Consider the following 18,721-nt stretch of genomic DNA (forward strand, 5'->3'; position numbering starts at 1 on the left):
TAACAGACAGTAATGTTAGATCAGTAAACATAGCTCAAACAGATAATAACAGGATGGTTAAAAAAAAAAAGAAATGTAATTTAAACAACAATAAATCAGACAGCAGTGCCGTAACCTTAGATGTTTTGTCATTTCTTTAAAGTGGGACGAGGACATGAATGACTGCCCCTGACATTTCCTGTACAAAAGCTGTAGAGGACTGTATTAGTACTGGGCAGCTCTCTAACATGAATGTTTATGACTGTGTAAATGTGAAGCAGGGTGCTGCCTCAAAAAGCATACCTGCTGACTTGATTTTTAAAGTAAAGCACCTGTCATGGGTGAGCTTTGGGATGTAATATTAAACACAGAGGTTGTGCTCTTGGGAAAGCTGTGCCGCCTCCTGGGGCAGAGTATTTTCTTCTCTGACAGCTCCAGGGATGAGTGGCCGGTCTGGCAATAAGACCCCATGCATCACACCTGTCAGCAGGGAGCTTATAAAAGAGGTCCACTCCCCCTGTCTACTCTAGCTCCTGCCAATTTAAAGCTGGGAGATGTGGGTCAGCACCACACATGAACGCCAGCTTTCGCTCTCTACCACACCCAACACACTGACTGACATTGTGCTGATGAGCATGGTTGGAGAGTGCCTTGAAAATCGTTGTGTTACTTGGAACAGGTTTCTGTGTAATTACTGGTTTGATCTCATTCATACACACTGTCATCCTTCTTGGCCTTTGTTTTAGCGGATGGATCTGTCTTCATGTCTGCCAAAATCTGTCTAGGCACACTTGTCTCTTCCCCTCTGTATCTCAGCTGATTATAGTTTGAGATGAAGAATGAAAAAAATCTTTGTTCCCAAAATGTGACTAATGTGCAAAGTGATAAGTTTGTCATCCAGGAGAAGACTAGCGCTGTGCCTAGAAATGAAAAAGGTAATTCTGACAAATCTGTATTGAAACACAAAAACAGTAAAAGCATACAAGGAAGCTATTAGCAGTCATTTTTATCCTCTAATGTTCTGCAGCTTGTTGATAGAGGATGCAGATCTGATCTATGATACTGTTTTGTTTATTTACCTTCTTGTTACTGTTTTATTTCCTGACAGAATTTTTGAAAAACTTAATCTGATTTATTTCACTTTAAAGGAAAACCTCAGTAAAACATTAGTGGTACACTATATTAGGAACTGAAGCATTTGGAAGAATGTACCTTTGACATCACAGTTTCTTACACCCAAAGGCATCATTCAAATTTTAGGCTAAATTGATTTTTAAGGATAACCATATTATTATTTATATTTAGTTATTATTGTTGAAGAAACAAGCATTTGTTTCTTGTTCCAAAACTGATCGCTCCACCAAATTTCATTAGGTAAAAATATGAATGATTTTCCACACCTTTGCTCTAAAGCAGTTCTTCAAGTTTGAATGTAAACTGTTCTTGTATGCCAGGGGAAGCAATTATTAAAATGCATGACGCATCTTCCTTGTATCAACACCTCAGTGAATCTGTGCTCTGTTAACAATCACTATCTTGATGTCAGAGCTTAAGTCTTTTCAGCATGTATGTAATTGTTGGTGCTGATTTCCCTTGTGTAGAGGACACATTTGGCTTGGAGGCCCAGGGGATTGTGGGTGATTGAGCTGTTAGTTCCACTATGGTTAGGAAGCCTGTCAGTCAAGTGTTTAAATAAAAGCAGTGCTGCAACTACTACCACTATTATTACTTCTACGACAACCACTAAACCACGACTACTATTTCTGCTAGCACTATAAGTAATAGCGCCATCCATACATTACTACTCTTACTGGAAATAATACTTCCTTAAAGCTATTATCAGTGCTCAGACAATGTGTAACATTTTGTGATTTCTGTAAATAACTCATTCTTTTCAGATTTAACTAGTAATTTCCTGTTGACGGTGTTTTACTGTAAGCAGGGCTTTCTTGTGGTAAAGACAGCTTGATGCTTCTCACATAAGCCGATTATGATCCAGAGTCCTTCAGCTAAAAACAACCAAGAAACCAGCAGTTAAATTCATATTCTTTGAATATTGATTTACTAATGAGGGTTAGTAATGAGCTAATTGCAGAAATTTTACTGAGTGTGCTCATTAGGGTCACTTTGAGTCTGAACAAAATCTTCTTAGTTGTTACTGCCAGTATTTACAGTTCTCTCTCACACTGTTGTACCAAAATCTACAAAGAGCTGTTTGGCTTTAAGCCTGCAGACTTGTATTAAAGAGGATACATCAGTTTTCACATCATGGTTGTTTGGATCTTCATTATCTGTATGAAAACCATAAACCAACAAATTAAACTTCACAAACAGACCTGCTCACATTTGGATGGGAGATACTAGAAAGCCAGACAATTGTCAAAAATATTTTACAGCCAAGTCAAAGGCAGATATCAACCTCCTCTCCTTTTTATTTTCAATTTTCTTGTATTTTTGAACCTATTCCTTAAGTCCGTTTCCAAACAGAAGAAGATGAAGAAGAAGAACAGAAGCTTTAACTCATTCTCATCCTCAGTTTTCTCCTCTAACAGGAAGAGTACAGTAGTTGCTGCCAATGGTAACAACTCATAATAAATAAACTTTCTGAAGTGAAGCTTAACTTCCATCCATCCATCCATTTTCTTCCGCTTATCCTCTAGTAGGGTCACAGGGGGGCTGGAGCCTATCCCAGCATCTTTTCGGGCGAGAGGCGGGGTACACCCTTGACAGGTCGCCAGTCCATCGCAGGGCAAACACATAGAGATAGACAACCATTCACACTCACAGCCACACCTATGGTCAATTTAGAGTATCCAATCAGCCTAGTCCCCATTTTGCATGTCTTTGGACTGTGGGAGGAAGCCGGAGTGTGAAGCTTAACTTCATTTTGGTAATCCAATCCACTGATCAAGCGGCAACCTCTGAAGCCAATATGGAAGTGCTACAAACTGCACTTCTTTGAATGGAAGAGCAGAGCTTCAGAATCCTACAGGTAACATCACGGAGACTGTGTCCATCTTTATATATATAGTCTTTGCTTTAATTCAATCCAGTGTCCTAGGAAGGACATTCACTGGATGATTCAGCAACAGTGACCAATGCCATTGTTCAGAGCCAGTGTTGGAAGCAGTGTGTCATTTATGTAGCGAAGCAGATCGTGGTGGATAGGCACGTAACGAGTCCAACTTCCATGTCAGAGTTTGAATTAGCATTTGCCTTTTTATGAGCTTTATCCACATAGTTTCTCTAACTATAACTGTAGTTGCCATGTGTATAAAACTTGCTCAAATATTGCCACAGGGTTTTTTGCAGAGTTGTGCAATACTGATGTCGTTGTCTGGCAGGAGGATTTATTTAATTGGTGTCGACCACTTTCCCAGAAATTGTTCCCCTCTGTATATCTCAGTTGTTTTCTGCTATCAAAGCTTTTTCTTTCTTTTTCCAGCCAACTCACACAAGAAAGGAACGTGTTGAAGTTTAAAATGTGATACTCACATTTCAAATGGATGTTCATGTCATAAAACAAGATTGTCTGGATCTAATTCATAGTCTAGGCTGGTGTTGTACTTGAGGTTGTTTTGCAGAGTTTACCACATTGTAGACATAATAAACTGTGTCTGCATTTTGCATTTCTGATCTGTGAATATGCACTGTGAAAAAATCATTTTGAAGGCAGTGGAGCACAGCACAGTGCATTTTAATCGACTTTCCTGCCTGCTTTGGCCTGGTTAGGTGCTGCTGGAGGACACTGGCTGATTTAATTGAATTTTAGTCAGAACGATGAAGAATTCCTCCATAAATACCATCCGTGTATTGTATGTTTCAAATCTCCTCACAGCACATAGAGAAACTGCGGTTGCTTGTAAACATCCTGGAATAACCTTGTTAGACCTTATTGCCATTACTTGTATTTAATTGAAAGCCATTGTCCCTCTTGAGCGTCATGAGTCACCCAAGCAGAAAGGGCCTAGAGTTTATTTCCATTGCTTTCTGCCTGTGTTAGTAAATTACACGCTCAAAACACAGCTTGGTGGATGAAAGGGGGAATTGTTTTCTAATTTTGTGTCTACGATAAAACATGACTTGTCTTGATTATGGAGCAGATTGTTGGCCTGCTGGTCCTCTGTAGTGTCTTTGAGAGACTCTGTGAGAGACACAAGAAAGCAAAGTTTAACATTAAACCATAGCACATTTGTGAAACCAAATAAATGATAGCAGAACAGAAAAAACAGTAAAGACATTGATGAACAAATGTTCACTAGGAGTCAAGGATACATTGATTAGATTTTGCTGGTCAAAGGTCAAAGGTCAATGTCACGGTATACTCATAAAACATGATTTTGGCCTTGTGAACGCAATATCTTGAGAACTCCTCAAGAGAATCCCTTCAAATTTGGCACAAATTTTCACGAACTGATTACAATTTGGTGGTCAAAGGTCAAAGGTCAAGGTCAGTGTGACCTCACAAACACTTGATCCAGCCACTCCCTGAGACTTCACACAGCAATTATGACAAAATGTCACACAAATGGTTCATATTCTCTCTGACTCTAGATAAACAGGGATGTACCCTGGAACTAGTGGTGGAGGCAGACAACCAGGAGGTGGTGATTCTAGCCTACAGCTCGCTTTGATAAGGCTTTCTCTTTGTCATGAATTAGGTCATCTCCAGTCAGAGAAACTGAATGCTAAGGGTTTTTTCTCCCTGACATACAAAAGGGACTCTATACGTCCATTAAACATTTGGTTACTTAAATATCACAAACTGTGCCTGTGGGTAATATTGTAGGAACACATTCCTGGTGCTTCAAAATGTATGACGTATTTATTTAGCAACAAATATGGCAACGTTACCTGAACTTTGCGTAGTGGTTAAGTTAGGGAGAACCCATAATGTAAAATTGTAAATGTTAGTACTGATGATTGCACTTTTTTGTTTTGATTTCAGCTTATAGATTCTTCACAGAGACCTTTAGACTTGTTAAGCCACAAATAGCACATGTGTAAATTACAATTACATTAACAATGCCATTCCATTAAGTGTCCCGGTATGTTAGTGAGTGAGTGTGAACAATCCTGCAGTCCTGGTTCTGGATCACCTAAATGAAACGCAGAAATGATTAACATTACTTGGTATTACATGGATGGTAAAATCTGGTGCTGGATGAGTAACATGCAGTGGGTTTTTAGATATTTTTCACTGAAAATAACTGCCTGCTGTGGCTGCCACTGAAATTATGAGAGGGATGACAGTTAACCAAAACAGTGAAGATGTGGGCAGGAAGGCCAAAACAATGAGCTGAGAGTTTCTGTAAAGCCTGTGTAGTGCTTCACACTTGGGTGATGCTTCTCTGTGGGTTCATCACTGAGCGACCTCTTTCACATACATGTAGTCATGCAATGACTGCCTGTTTATACTGAGGGGAAGATGGAGAGGAGAGGTGGGATCATCAACAGAGAGGTAAAGTTGTGTTTCAGCAAGTCATACCACAGGCTGTGAGGGAGGTAGCGATTTACTCTGTTTGAATTCTGACTGCCTGAGAGTCACACAAATGGGACAACTGTGACCAAAGTTCACTTGAAACTTAACTCTTCATTAAGAAACATTACTGCTTTACCTGTGAATATTCATTGGTCCTGCTTTGACTTGACCTGCATCTGTCTTTGCTGCTTCTAAAAAAAAAAAAAATGGCACCAGTTTACTTATGGACTTGAGATGGATTTGATTCAAGCGTTGGTGGATTGTGTGACACTGTTGCCATGTTTAGTGTTTGACTCAGCCGAGGTCTCAGTCCACAGTCAGCAGACGAACTGTGGCTCAGTCCAAGCACCTGGGAATTCCTTCGATCAAAGCTATGAATCACTCATCATGTGCTTTTAACACTTTTCAACACAGTGGGTTTTCTTTGGTTATGTTCATAGTGAAATGTTAGTGGTGGATTCACACAATATTATAATATTATATATGTAGCTGTTTGTAGTCTACAGGAGCCAGTCCAGACTGTGGTTTGCCCTCAGTTCCTTTTGTTATTGTCAGCTTTCCAAGCATGAGACACCACTGGCTGGCATCATTTCCAGTCAGAGGTGTGTTGATGTAGTACCACTGTTTCATTCCTAACAAACTGTTCCACGTTTTTCCTAGAGCAGAAGTGAGGCTTTACATTTTAGGTGTTACTTGTGTTACTTGGAGGCCAATTGGTGTTGCTCTCCCTTGGCCAAACAGTAAAGTCACCAGAGTTGATGCTTTTGTGTCAATATGAAGGCTTTTGAAAAATGAATGAATATAACATGATGAGTTTACAAGACCATCTCTAACTTCAAACAACACAGGTCCTAAGGAGCATACAGATGCAGCTTCATAACCCCCTGCATCAGCAGGACTGAATCTGATTGGCTGACAGACGTTTATGGTGCCATTGGAGGGAAGAGTGAGAGAGGAGGATTAGATCAGTGGAAGTGAGAGCAGGGTGATGATGACGTTGTTCTTGTCATTTCCAGTGTCCCCTCTCAGGGGTTTTGCCCACAGCACATCAGTGTTTGGACAAGCCAAAAGACAGGAAATAGATGTGACAACATGTTCCAGTTGTGCCAAGCATTTTTCACTCCTCAGTGGGACAACCAAAGTCATCCTCTTGTCCTCATCCTCTTTCCTGTTATACTAGAAATGGCCCTCAACAAACCGTCTTTTATGTGCGTCTGTTCTCTAGATGGCAGCTCGTAACAAGACTGCATACGATTCTGTTTTAAACAACAAAACCAAAAATCAGAAACACCTTATGTAATGAAGCACTGTAAATCAGCACCACAAAGTTCTGCCTAAATAATGCTGTTGAGTTGAATCAGCACCTCTGTGACAGAAGCAATAAAACAATAAGTGTAACTCACAATTATCTTCTATGAATGAATGTATTGATTCTTTATCATCGGGATTAATCATTTGGTCTGCAGCCTAAAACCCAAAAGATATTCAATTTACGATGATATAAAAGCAACCATTTTTCACAATTGAGGAGCTGGAAAAAAATGTCTTTCTTCTTCTCATCAACTACACAATTCATTTACTAATTGTTTCAGCACCAATTCTAAACTTCACAAAATGTGATATATTTAGGTTGGTCCTGTTGGATTGATTGTATTGTTTCTGTTGTTTTGTTCATCTACTGTAGCATTTTGGTGTAACTTCAGTATTTATAGCTCCCTGCTTAACCGTGACCATCAGAGCAGTTTGGGTTCACCTTTGTTATTCACGTTTTCTGTGAAAACGCAGTTGCACATGACTAGGTTTTTGCTATTCCCTGTCATTTCACTCGCAGCATTTTTTAAAATGAGCCCTGCTGACTTGTTACTGTTTAACCACATGAGATGGATGGCTTTTTGTATTAACAGTAATAGTTAAACTGTTCTAATTAATGTAACCCTATTAGTCCTGGGATGAGGGATTATGTATGATTAAGGATTATTTTGAATTGGACTGTCTAATATAATTTTCTTTACATCCTCACTTCCTCTCTGATCACTCTGCTTCCCTCTTTTCTTTCCCCCTCTCCAGCCTCAGGATTGTAAAGGAACTGGCCCTCTTCCATCCTCCCCCTCTAACTTCCCACAGTGTGGCATCACTATGTCCTTCCCCTGCTGTGCCCAACACATGGAGAGTGCACGCCCACGCAGATAGGATGCCTGCCTTGCCCACTGCCCTGCATCCCCTCCTGCCCATCACCACCTCCTCCTTCTCCTCGCGTGTACCTGCTCTTGCCAACAGTTCCTTGAGGCGCCCAAGGTTCCACCCTGCCCCACTCCAACATGGTGGATGAGGTAACCACCATGAAGGATGAGGTCATCAACGCCAACACGCTGCCTTGGCTGGTCTGCTCAGGCGTGTCCATCCTGGCCAATACTTGGAGCATCCTTAGTGTCAGTGCCAAGCAGAAAAAGTGGAAGCCGCTGGAGTTCCTCATCTGCACCCTGGCAGGCACGCACATCCTCAACATGGCCATCCCCATCACCATGTACTGTGTCATAATGCTGCGCCGTCAGCACTCCAACTACGAGTGGAACGAGGGTCTGTGCAAGGTGTTTGTCTCCACCTTCTACACTCTCACTTTGGTCACCTGCTTCTCCGTCACCTCGCTCTCTTATCACCGCATGTGGATGGTGCGCTGGCCTGTAAACTACAGGTAAGATCGTTTCTGATTGTGGCGTTACAAAATTGTTCTGTTTATGCACAGGGGAGTGCCATTTTTAAAGGGTTATTTCAGCCAAATGACAAACTTACCTCTTGTACAGTATAGACAGATATCACACTAGTAGATATAATTTATAATTGTTTATACTTGCCCAGGTTTTAGATATCTGTCTCTGAGATTTCTTCCTTGAATATTTATTTTTATTTGTGGTCCTTCTAGCACAAAATGGCATTGAAAATTGTACAGCAACATTCTTTCCATAGACAGTGTTCTGGTTACTCTGAATTATACAAAGACCTTGCTGTAAAAAATGTTTATTTGTAGTACATTTCACTGAAGAAGTGGTCTCCATTAAAACTGTTGACTGTGGATTATGTCCATGGCTAGATACCGCAAGAGGAGAGTGAGAAAATATGTTTATCATTTAAGGTGAACTGACCCTTTAAGATGCGTCTGAACATTTCATCACACGCATTTAAACTTGGTATGTAAGCTTTAAATATGTAGGTTTTTCATATGTAGGTTCACATCAAGGTGTTTTACTCAGCAAGATACTGCAGAGACACTGATGTACTGATAAACAGATTCTGATCTGCTCACCACTGTTTTTGCTTTTTTTTATATTCAGCTATTAATTTTTTTAAAATACTCAACAATAGAATTTGTATAAAGACATTTTAACCTCCTGCGCAGCTTTCCATAAACACATCTACCAAAGAACCTGAGTAAGGCAACATTGTGGCTTTTAAGATTTATGCATTTCTGAGCTGATTCAGATGGGATGGGACTGCTGTTTAGATAATTGTCACTTGTTAGAGTGTTTACCTCCGTTTTTGAGAGGGATGCTCTGCATCAGGTGAAATCGCCCTCCTGCCGACACATCTGCTGGTTGCAGTTATTTGGGGTAATACCATGTAATACCCTCTAGACTGAGCATCTGCCAACGCTAGCTTCTAGCTTCATTTGGCTCCTCACAACAAGTGATATTACAAAGTAACACTGAATAATGAAGATCTGGTTCACCTCGCATTAACAGTCAGCACCCTCCTGCAGTAACACCATTTTGGTCTCGTTAGACTCCCCAAGACATCTGCTGTTCACACATAATCAGATGTTCTGAGCAACATTGCTGCTTCCTTCACAACAAGATTTTGATGCTATTTCTGTCTGTATTCAGGGATGCATAACAGCTGCTTTAACATGACCTGTGCTGATGATTATTAAACAGAAGCCATTATTTTTGTGCGAATAAGATCCAATTCTTTGGAATGTTCACTTTTACAAAGACATTTAATGAATAATAATATTATGTTGGCATTTCTCTTTACAACATTCACATGAATAAGGAGAAAATCTGTTTAGATTTTCTGATTTCAATACCAGGGATTTATTGTATGATGTCTTTGATTTAGTCTGCTATGTCATCTGCAATGATACATGGTAATGATAGTTGCACAGTAATACATCTAAAAGCATATTGATCACATACAATGATCAATATACAAATTGTAATTTGTGCATCTTAAGAACATCTCACCTTGAAGCACGTCTCAGGGATCTTGGCCTGCTGCAGTCCAGCTGTTATTCGCGCAGAGCAATCATTTGCAGATGAATGCAATTCTAGAGCAAATACTGTGGCAAAGGCACATATGAAACCAGTGTTCATATCTGCTGAATACAAACAAGCTGCTGAGTGTGTTATTGAAATGGCGCAGAAACTGGTGCTGTGGTACATGTGGTGAGAATCAGTATTCTGTTGCCTCACTCTCCCTACCTTTCTGGAAAACAAAGAGTGATTGTACTTCCTGTGGCATCAGGCCTGCAGATGCTCAGCCTACTGTCAGCTTGGCCAATTTTGCAGCACCATGGAGATAAGCAGACATTCAAACAATATATGCAAACTTCCTTTTAAATCTATGCTCAATCTTGATATCAATATTGTTTGTGCAGCTGTCACTATTGGCAGTTGCCCACACAGAGATATCAGGCTTTACATAAATGCTTTTATCTCCCTCGTCTGTTCTCTCACTCATCTGACTTTACTGTCTCATTTCCTATCTGGAAACACCGACTTTCCTCTCGGCAGCTCGTCTACTTGTTTCCAAGTCACTTTAAACAACGATATGGTACACTGATAGCTCAGGTGATGCACCGTGTAATTGCTGTTCATCTTTGATGTAAATTGCTCCACTTTTGCCCTCCTGAGCTAGCATGGCTGCCTTGTCGCTGACATTAACACACACTGAAGGCCTGAATTATGAATTCAAACCTTGTACTTCGGCAGCTGTTCTCATCACCCTGCACTCACTATCTCTTAGGAGCATTTTCCCTCACAACGCTCTTTCTCTGGTAATAGATTCAAGCAGCTTGGTGACGTAACCTCCACATCATATGCACCTCAGGCACATTCAGGAAAGGCTAGCATTATTACTCACTGTGACAACAAGACCCACTTGTCTTTGCACAAAGCCATAGTGCAAAGATAGAGGCTACTGCTGCTCCCTCTGTGCCACTCATATTGTGTCAGCTAATGCATTACTAGTTCTATATATTTTTAACTGTATGTTAGACTCATTTTGTGTGTGTGTGGGGTGGGGGGGGGGGGGGGGAGTGATCCTTCAGAGGATTTTAATGAGAGGAAGAAGAGGATAGGCAACATGCTCTGGTTCTCTTGAGAGAGACAGATTGGGTTTCCTGCCAAAACTGTTCCCAGACACTTAATAGGATTTACTGTTTTCCTTCGCAACCACAAATGAAACAGGAGACGTACATTCATGTAAACTGTAGCATTCTGCCTACATGCCACTTGCTATTATATCCACTTTTAATGGAGGCCAGTTTATAGACACTGGACTGAAGTGACTAAAAAGGTGTTTCAAAAATCATGTAATAGACTGAATCTACATATTCTGCAAGCCCCAAAGCCTCTCTCTATGATTTGTTGCTGATACCTTGAACAGCTCAGCACTACTTTAGGTGCAAATGTTTTGGCAGGATAGCACAGTCTTTCATCAAGTTTTGGAAATGTGAACACCTATCACCTCCTGCCATATTTTTAGATGTACGTGTGCTGTTGCAAACCTTGAAAAGTACCACACCGCCAGAGGACACATACACATTCAGCAGATTCCTCGACTGTAACAATTACTTGGAGGTGAGAGGAAATAGAAATCCCTTCGCACTGAAATAGACCTAGATGACAAATAGACCGAGGGATGTGAAAAGCAATCTTTTGCCATCAGCAAAGCATTGATTTCCCACCATTCAACTCCAGTTTATCAAAGTGATGACTGTGTGGGGCGGTGCTTTTTTCAACTTAAATGTCTCAGGTGCAGATCTACCATTTTATGGCATTTACAAAAATTTGCCATAACTTAGGTATTTTGTAGGTTTACGAAGGTACGTTATGCCAGCATACTTAATTTACCATCTGTCTGTGAGTTCACAAACAGGTGAGTGGTGTGAGTTGGTGGCCTTTGATATGTCCTAACATCACAGCATGTACTGTCAGTATTAGTGGTCCAAGCACCTGCAAAGTTTGTGATAAACGTCTAAGCAGAAGTTGTGTCGTGATTTTTTTCAGATCCAACTGTATCGGTGTCAAGGTCCACAAGTTTAAAACCTTTACAGCATGTGCACAGCAGAAAAAAAAGCCAAAGCCAATTGCACTTGAAGGTCTTAGAGTAGATCAACTTCCTTTATGATAAAATCTATGATTCTGCTTCCAGGTTGAGTAACACCAAGAAGCAGGCGGTGCACACAGTGATGGGCATCTGGATGGTCTCCTTCATCCTGTCCACGCTTCCAGCAGTGGGCTGGCATGACACAATCGACCGCTTCTACACTTCTGACTGCAGATTCATTGTGACGGAGATTGGCCTGGGCTTTGGCGTGTGCTTTCTGCTGCTGATTGGTGGCAGCGTGGCCATGGGTGTGATCTGCATTGGCATTGCTCTCTTCCAGACCTTCTCCATTCAGGCGGGCCACAATGCAGACAAGAACAAGTTCAATGTCCCCACCATAGTTGTGGAGGATGCCCAGGGGAAGCGCAGATCATCCATTGATGGATCAGAGCCTCTCAAGACGTCACTGCAGATCACCTACCTAATCAGTGGTATCGTCTTCATCTACGACTTCCTGACGGGCTTCCCCATCCTGGTGAGTCCACAGCCTAAACACACAGTTACCGATGGAGTTGGTTCATTACATTTTATTTATAAAGCACTTTTCTTAATACACAGAGATGCTTTACATGGGTTAAAATGAACACAGAAACATACTGAAAATGTACAACACACAACATTATTACATATTACATATTCTGGATGTGATTAAGGCATGGAAAGGCAAAGTTTCAGCAGCAGAGAAAGAGAGTGAAGGGCGGGGATGAGCTATGTTTTTTAGGTGGAAAAAGGCAATTCTGGTAATTTGATTGACAGGGTGTTCAAATGAGAGGCTGATGTCCAAGATGACTCCAGGTTGTGGGTGTGTGGAGGGAGACAGGGTGAAGTTGTCAGTAGTGAGGCAGAAGTTGGTTTGCATCCATGACTTAATTTCAGTGAGGGAGCTGGTCAAAGTGGAATGGGTTATAGTTGCAATGGATTTTGTGGAGATGTAGAGCTGGACATCACAGGCGTGGCGGTGGAAGTGGAGACCATGACGGCATATGATGTTACCAAGGAGAAAGGACCAAGCTCCGAACCCTGGGGGACGCCTTTGAACAGAGGAGCGGTGGAGGAGGTGCAGTTGTTGATGTTGATGAACTGTTGTCTGTTTGTGAGTTATGACCTTAGCCAGGAGAGGGCTGAACCAGTGATGTTGAAGGAGCATTCAAGGCGGGAGAGAAGAATGGTGTAGTCGATGGTGTTGAAAGCTGCAGTGTGGTAGTGGTCAGGTTGTGGTAGATGGTGTTACGTGCAGCTTTTGGATCACTATTGTGCACCGTTTGCTGGGGTTTTGTTTTGTTCTCTCTCTCGCTCTCTCTCTCTCTCTCTCTCTCTGTCTCTCTCCCAACCTGGTCCTTGTTTTCCAGCGTGTGCCAGGCTGCTGGTTTTTGTTGTTTTTGTTTCTTATTTTAGGTATGGAGGTTGGAGATCACCGGTTGTTCAGTTATTGATTTTTGTTGTGGTTTAGGTTAGTTTTGAGATAGGCAGTATAGAGGGGAGTCACTGAGTGCAACTGCCCATGGCGAGGCTGGCTCAGCAACCTCCCCTTTTTTTTTTTCTTTTTGGCCAGGATCTCCACCCCTCTTTTGTTTCCTTTAGTTTTGTTGAGTACATTACACTTTTGCTATGTTTAAAATTTACTACTACTACTTTAAAACGTATTCTTAATTTGGCATCTCTCTCTGGCGTCCTTCTCCATGTTCCGGTCTCCAGTAGTTCTGGTAATGGGGAGGCCGTAACAGATGGTATCAATTTTGGTTTGGAAAAATGTAAGGAAAGAATTGCAAGAATTGTAAACTCTGAAGGAGTTGGAGGTGTTGTGACTGGGTTTGAGAAGTTTGTTTATTGTGGAAAAGAGAGCCATGGGGTTAGTGGGTCCAGAGTGTATGAGAGTGTCTTTGTATCGTAGGATGTAGTCTGTGTAGGCTTGGAGATGTACTGTTAAACCAGTTTTCTTGTAAAGTTTTTCAAGCTGGTGTTTGCAGGAATTCTTTCTGCAGAGTTCAGGAGTATACCAGGGAGCTGAGCGTGTGAATAAGACTGTTTTGGTTTTGACGGGAGCCAGCTGATCAAGACAGGAGAAGAGTGTGTTGTTGTAGTAGCTGACAAGACTTGAGGGGTTATCAGGCAGCGGGGGAGGGGAGGCAGACATTTTACTTTCAAGAGCGGCAGAGAGAGCTGAGGGGGAGATGGATTTGAGATTTCTGAAGGAGATCTTGCGTTTCTTTGGGGATGGGGATAGTTTCAATGTCCAAAGTGATTGCCATGTGGTCAGAGATGTTGAGGTTGAGGCTGGAGAGTTGATGTATTGTAAGACCAGTGGAACAGACCAGATCCAGGATGTGACCATGACTGTGAGTGGGGAAGTTGATATGTTATGTAAAGTTGATGCATTGCAGCAGTTCCAGGAACTCTATGGCAGATTTACAGTCGGTGTCATCATTGTGGAGATTGAGGTCACCAAGGGGGGAAAAGGAGGGGTTTGGCTTGGGTAGTTAAAAGCAGTGACCAGAGGAGTGGGACCAGAGAGTTTGACGGTGAGATGTTCAAAAGAACGAGCAGCAGGAATGGAGACGATGGTTGTTTTAATGTCTTTCCTGTAAACAGCAGCAACTCCACCTCCCCGCCCTTCAGGACGAAGAGGTTTATCAATGTATGTGAATCCTGTAGGTGTGGTCTGAGAAGTAGTCCAGTGGTTTTTGCCAGGTTTCAGTGAGGCAGAGAAAATCTAGGTTACTGTCAGTTATAAATGAATTCAGGATGAGGCTTTCATTGTTGAGTGAGCGAGTGTTGTGCAAAGCCAGTTTCAGGTGACGTTGCTTTGTGTTAGGTTGTGAAGACGGAGGGAGGGGAAAGAGATTGGACAGATTCACATGTTGTTTGTTGTGATGATATAATGAGGAAGTTGGGGTGCGACAGAACCAGAGAGATGGGATAGAGTTTGGGGATGTTGTGTACGATGTTGTGGGTAAACATACGGACAGAGCCTCTGTGTAGAGGATGGCCTCTGCAAAGTATTCCAGCTTCCTTGAAAATGTCCATGCTGTCCAGACAAAGTTGGTTGTTGAGATTGTGAAGATCTTAAGTGGAGCGGCATGGTCTGGTTGGAGCGTGCTAGCACAAAGCTAGCTCAAGCTTATAGCCTGGAGCTAGCTGGTGTGCATCTGTTACGTCCTACCGTTTAAGCGGCCCTAAGGGGCGCACAAATCTCCAACAGTGACCCAACAAACTCATAACACTCCTGTAAAATAATAAAGGGTTTATTTGACATACATGTACAAAAGGATCAGGACACTAAATTGAAACAACAAAAGACACAAAAATCTCAGGTTGAGAGGCAGCAAAACAAATATCACAGAACAAACATCACTGCATTTACCCTCAACAACCAGTACAGGTGACCAACACAAAAGTGGAGTGTAACAGCCACACCAAGTCACCCCAATTAGATGAACTGCAAAGTTGTTGCCATATCCCAACAGCAACACAAAGACCCAACAAAAGTGAACTGCCACTACCACAACAGAAAATAACCTAGCAAAACACACTGACGTGATGAACTGGGAGGCCAACCCCACCACACTAAGATCCAATGAGCTGTGGAGTGACTATACCCCCCCCCCCAACAAATGTTGAGTGCAGATACCACAACAAAAGGTCACACACCACCAGTTACTGCACCGAAAAGTATTTATCACAGCTACACAAGACAAAGCTAAAGAACTTGAGATAGCGTCAACCAACAAAAGACATTGCAATTAAGCTTTAAGACAAGGCCTACTGCCACACACAGACAGCGTACCCACACCCAGGTATACCACTAAAAATAAAAAAGATAAAACAACAAAGTGGCCAGACTCAGTCTGCCCGATGACTACCTGATCAGGGTGCCCTCAGGCAAACTCCTAGTCACTAAAATGAACATCTAGTAAAAAGCACAAATAGACAAGCAGCAAAACCACAAAGGATTTAACAAAGGAGAAGCACACTGAATTGAAACAAAAGCCTTTAGGTCCACAAACACTCACATTTACCTCACCTCATCGATGTTCTATTCTGGACGAGCCCCCAATTGTTATGCCCCACCTTTAAGTTGCCCTAAGGGGCGCACAAAGCTCCACTAGTGACCCAACAAACTCAGAAGACTCCTCTAAAATAATAAAGGGTCTATTTAACATGTGCAAAAGGATCAGGACACTAAATTCAAACAACGAAAGACACAAAAATCTCAGGCTGAGAGGCAGCAAAACCAGAAGTCCCCATGCTGAAGGGCTCTGCCAAAAAACACTGGGAAGGCATGCTGCCGTTACAGCATCCCAGGAGTATCCATCCATGAGACACCTTGAGTCCTGGAACTAGCAGGAGAGGAAACTTCTTGACGTGTAGATTTGGAGACACTAATCGGTAGTCTTTGTCTAGATTTGAGGATGGTGGGTCAGTAGCATGTAACCATAAACTCACAGGACAACTTTATTGGCCAGGTTAGAGCGTCAAAGGCAGTGATTTTAGAGGCAGAAACTAGGATCAGGGACGGGGCAGCAGCCACAATGCATCAGCATCCGCAATCTTGAGAGTAAACCAAGAGGGAGCTGTAGTTCAAAATAGCCAAACTAGGAGTAAGACATTATAGTATTTCTTTAGGCTTAGTCATATTGGCCAAGAGGTCAAACATTAGACATAGAAATTAGACTTCTGGATCAGTTGTGGCTGAGTGTGTAAACATCTGTTTCTTTCTGTTAAACACTTACTTCCAGTTTAGAGGCCGGTATTTCCTAGATCTCAAAGATTCTTCTGTCTATTTGTATCAAAAAATGTTTTAACTTGCTCACAAAGTTTCAACTGTATTACCCAATGCAAACAAGCAATGTAGCTGCAAGGAACACGTCCTTGTTTGTTTTCTCAGGGCATGTTCAATTATTATGGAAATGTAAAGTTATTGTTGCATGTAATATATCATTATCATACAATGTAAGTATAAAACAATGCAAAATCATTCAATTTTGTTGATTTAAAAAATATTGTGACTGCTTTGTGGTGTAGCTTTAAACCTGACAGCCCAAAATAAATTCATATGGTGAATTAAGGTTTGTACACACATAAACTAAGTTTACTCATGTTATGATTATGACTTGAGTCAGTTATGAGGTTAATTAAGTTCCAGCGTGTGTCTCCCCATTGCTGTATTTTTGTGGCCTTTCTTTGCTTCTCACAGTAACAACTTTCAGTATTATCATATGAGTCAGATGGTGTATGTTGCAAATTGTTGGCCCCTCTTAGAAAACAGCCACACATACTAACATAAACTGATGGCAGCCGATGGCAGCCATTTTTGTTACCTCTTCGTAACTGAGACTGTTTGCTGAGGATAAGGGAGATTAATTGAGTCAGCACTGGAGAGAGACAGAATGAAAAATGGGTAAAAATAGAAAAAATAAAGCGAAAATAACAGTTTGAGAGAGAAGTTTATCCACTGTAGCCCCTGTAATGTGCTGTTTTATTATTTACATGAACTTCAATGTTTCTGCTCATGTGGAGCTGTAAGTAGGTCAGACTGAACGCGTATGGATGGTATATGTGTCTTTATATACAGTGTATAGTGTGTATATTGGAGGAGGGGTAAAGTGATGATTCAATTCTGACAAATAAGGACTAAAAATAGTAACAGCAATGATGATAATGAAAACATTATGTTGCCCAGTACAGTTAGGGTTAGAAAAATCTCCAACGGTCTCATTTATCCTGGCCTGTGACAATGTGTGTAGGTCACAGGCCTGACCCTGTTGTCCCAGTTAGAGGTTACAGTTAAGCACTCCAGCCATCTTCCCCATGTTGTCAGCTGGGGAACTCTGGGCATTAAAAACAGAGTGTAACTCCTCCCCTTTACTTCCCTAGGAAACTGATCGCCATTTTGTTTGCAAATTCCTCCCTCAGGTTCTCATTTATTTTTTAACAAGTCAGTTCATTGGTTGTCTATGCAGACTTGAGAGCCAGTAGAAAGCTGAAGGCTTATTGTTTGTGATGCAGCTAAATCATCCATCCTGTCATCTTTAAAGCAAGTCACTGTGGTAGGGATTTTTTCCATACAGAAAATCAACTGAATTTAAAATTTTTTTGTCATAGCAAGTAGCTTCTGCTCATGTTTAAGACACAGGGATTACAGTCTGAAATCGTAATGGTACAAGTTTTGTAAACTGAGGTTGACTTGTGCATGGTATTGCTCTCTTAGTGGGGGAACATACTGTATCAAAGTACCTCAGCATCAGTTTATATATAATACATTGCCTCAGTTCTGTTATCATTTGTGCAAGCCATCTGTTAGTTTACATTAAACAAACATTTTTTTAATTAAGTGCTGTACACCTGAGGCAAGCCAAACAGAAACTCCTGCACAAAGCACCTCTATCTGCACAAACCTTTAGTGCTGAAGCACACAACAAGACAATAGTTCTTTGGACATAATCAAAGGAGAAATACACTTTAGGGTTCTTAATTGCACGGTTGTTATTGTTTGCTGAATCTGTGGGAAGACTTGACCAATTACTAACCTTGAAGAAATGATTTTACTTTAGTGATAATAACTTTGCACATTAGCATTATACTGCTTCAAAGAAATACCAAATATCTATTAACTCATTCTTTGAATATTCTTTTCCACTGCTGGTTTTGCTAAGTTAAGTGTTATGAGTACTAACAAAATATCCTACAGTTTTGTTGTGACGTTGAACACTGCAATACATAAAATTCCACATAGTCTCTCCTCCAAAAGTGCCAGTGATATCCAGATCATAAACAATATCATCCAATCCTCATTTTTTCATATTGCAATACACTGTAATACTTTCTTTTAAAAGCCTCAAGCTAGAATTATCCTTTTTATGCCTCTTACATTATGTG

General features: G+C 41.3%; 1 protein-coding gene across 2 annotated transcripts in view; it reads left to right on the forward strand.

Moving 5' to 3' along the window:
- Window positions 1–18,721, forward strand: part of LOC130174864 (probable G-protein coupled receptor 153) — a 44,375-nt gene that overhangs the window by 7,190 nt on the left and 18,464 nt on the right. For both annotated transcript variants that reach the window (XM_056385098.1, XM_056385099.1), the window contains exons 2-3: window positions 7,529–8,153; window positions 11,891–12,320. In XM_056385098.1, coding sequence (XP_056241073.1) covers window positions 7,780–8,153; window positions 11,891–12,320 — 804 coding nt within the window. In that variant the 5' untranslated portion in view covers window positions 7,529–7,779. The remainder of the gene's footprint in view (window positions 1–7,528; window positions 8,154–11,890; window positions 12,321–18,721) is intronic.

This window comes from Seriola aureovittata, chromosome 9 (genome assembly GCF_021018895.1).
Source record: "Seriola aureovittata isolate HTS-2021-v1 ecotype China chromosome 9, ASM2101889v1, whole genome shotgun sequence".
NCBI classification, from domain to species: domain Eukaryota; kingdom Metazoa; phylum Chordata; class Actinopteri; order Carangiformes; family Carangidae; genus Seriola; species Seriola aureovittata.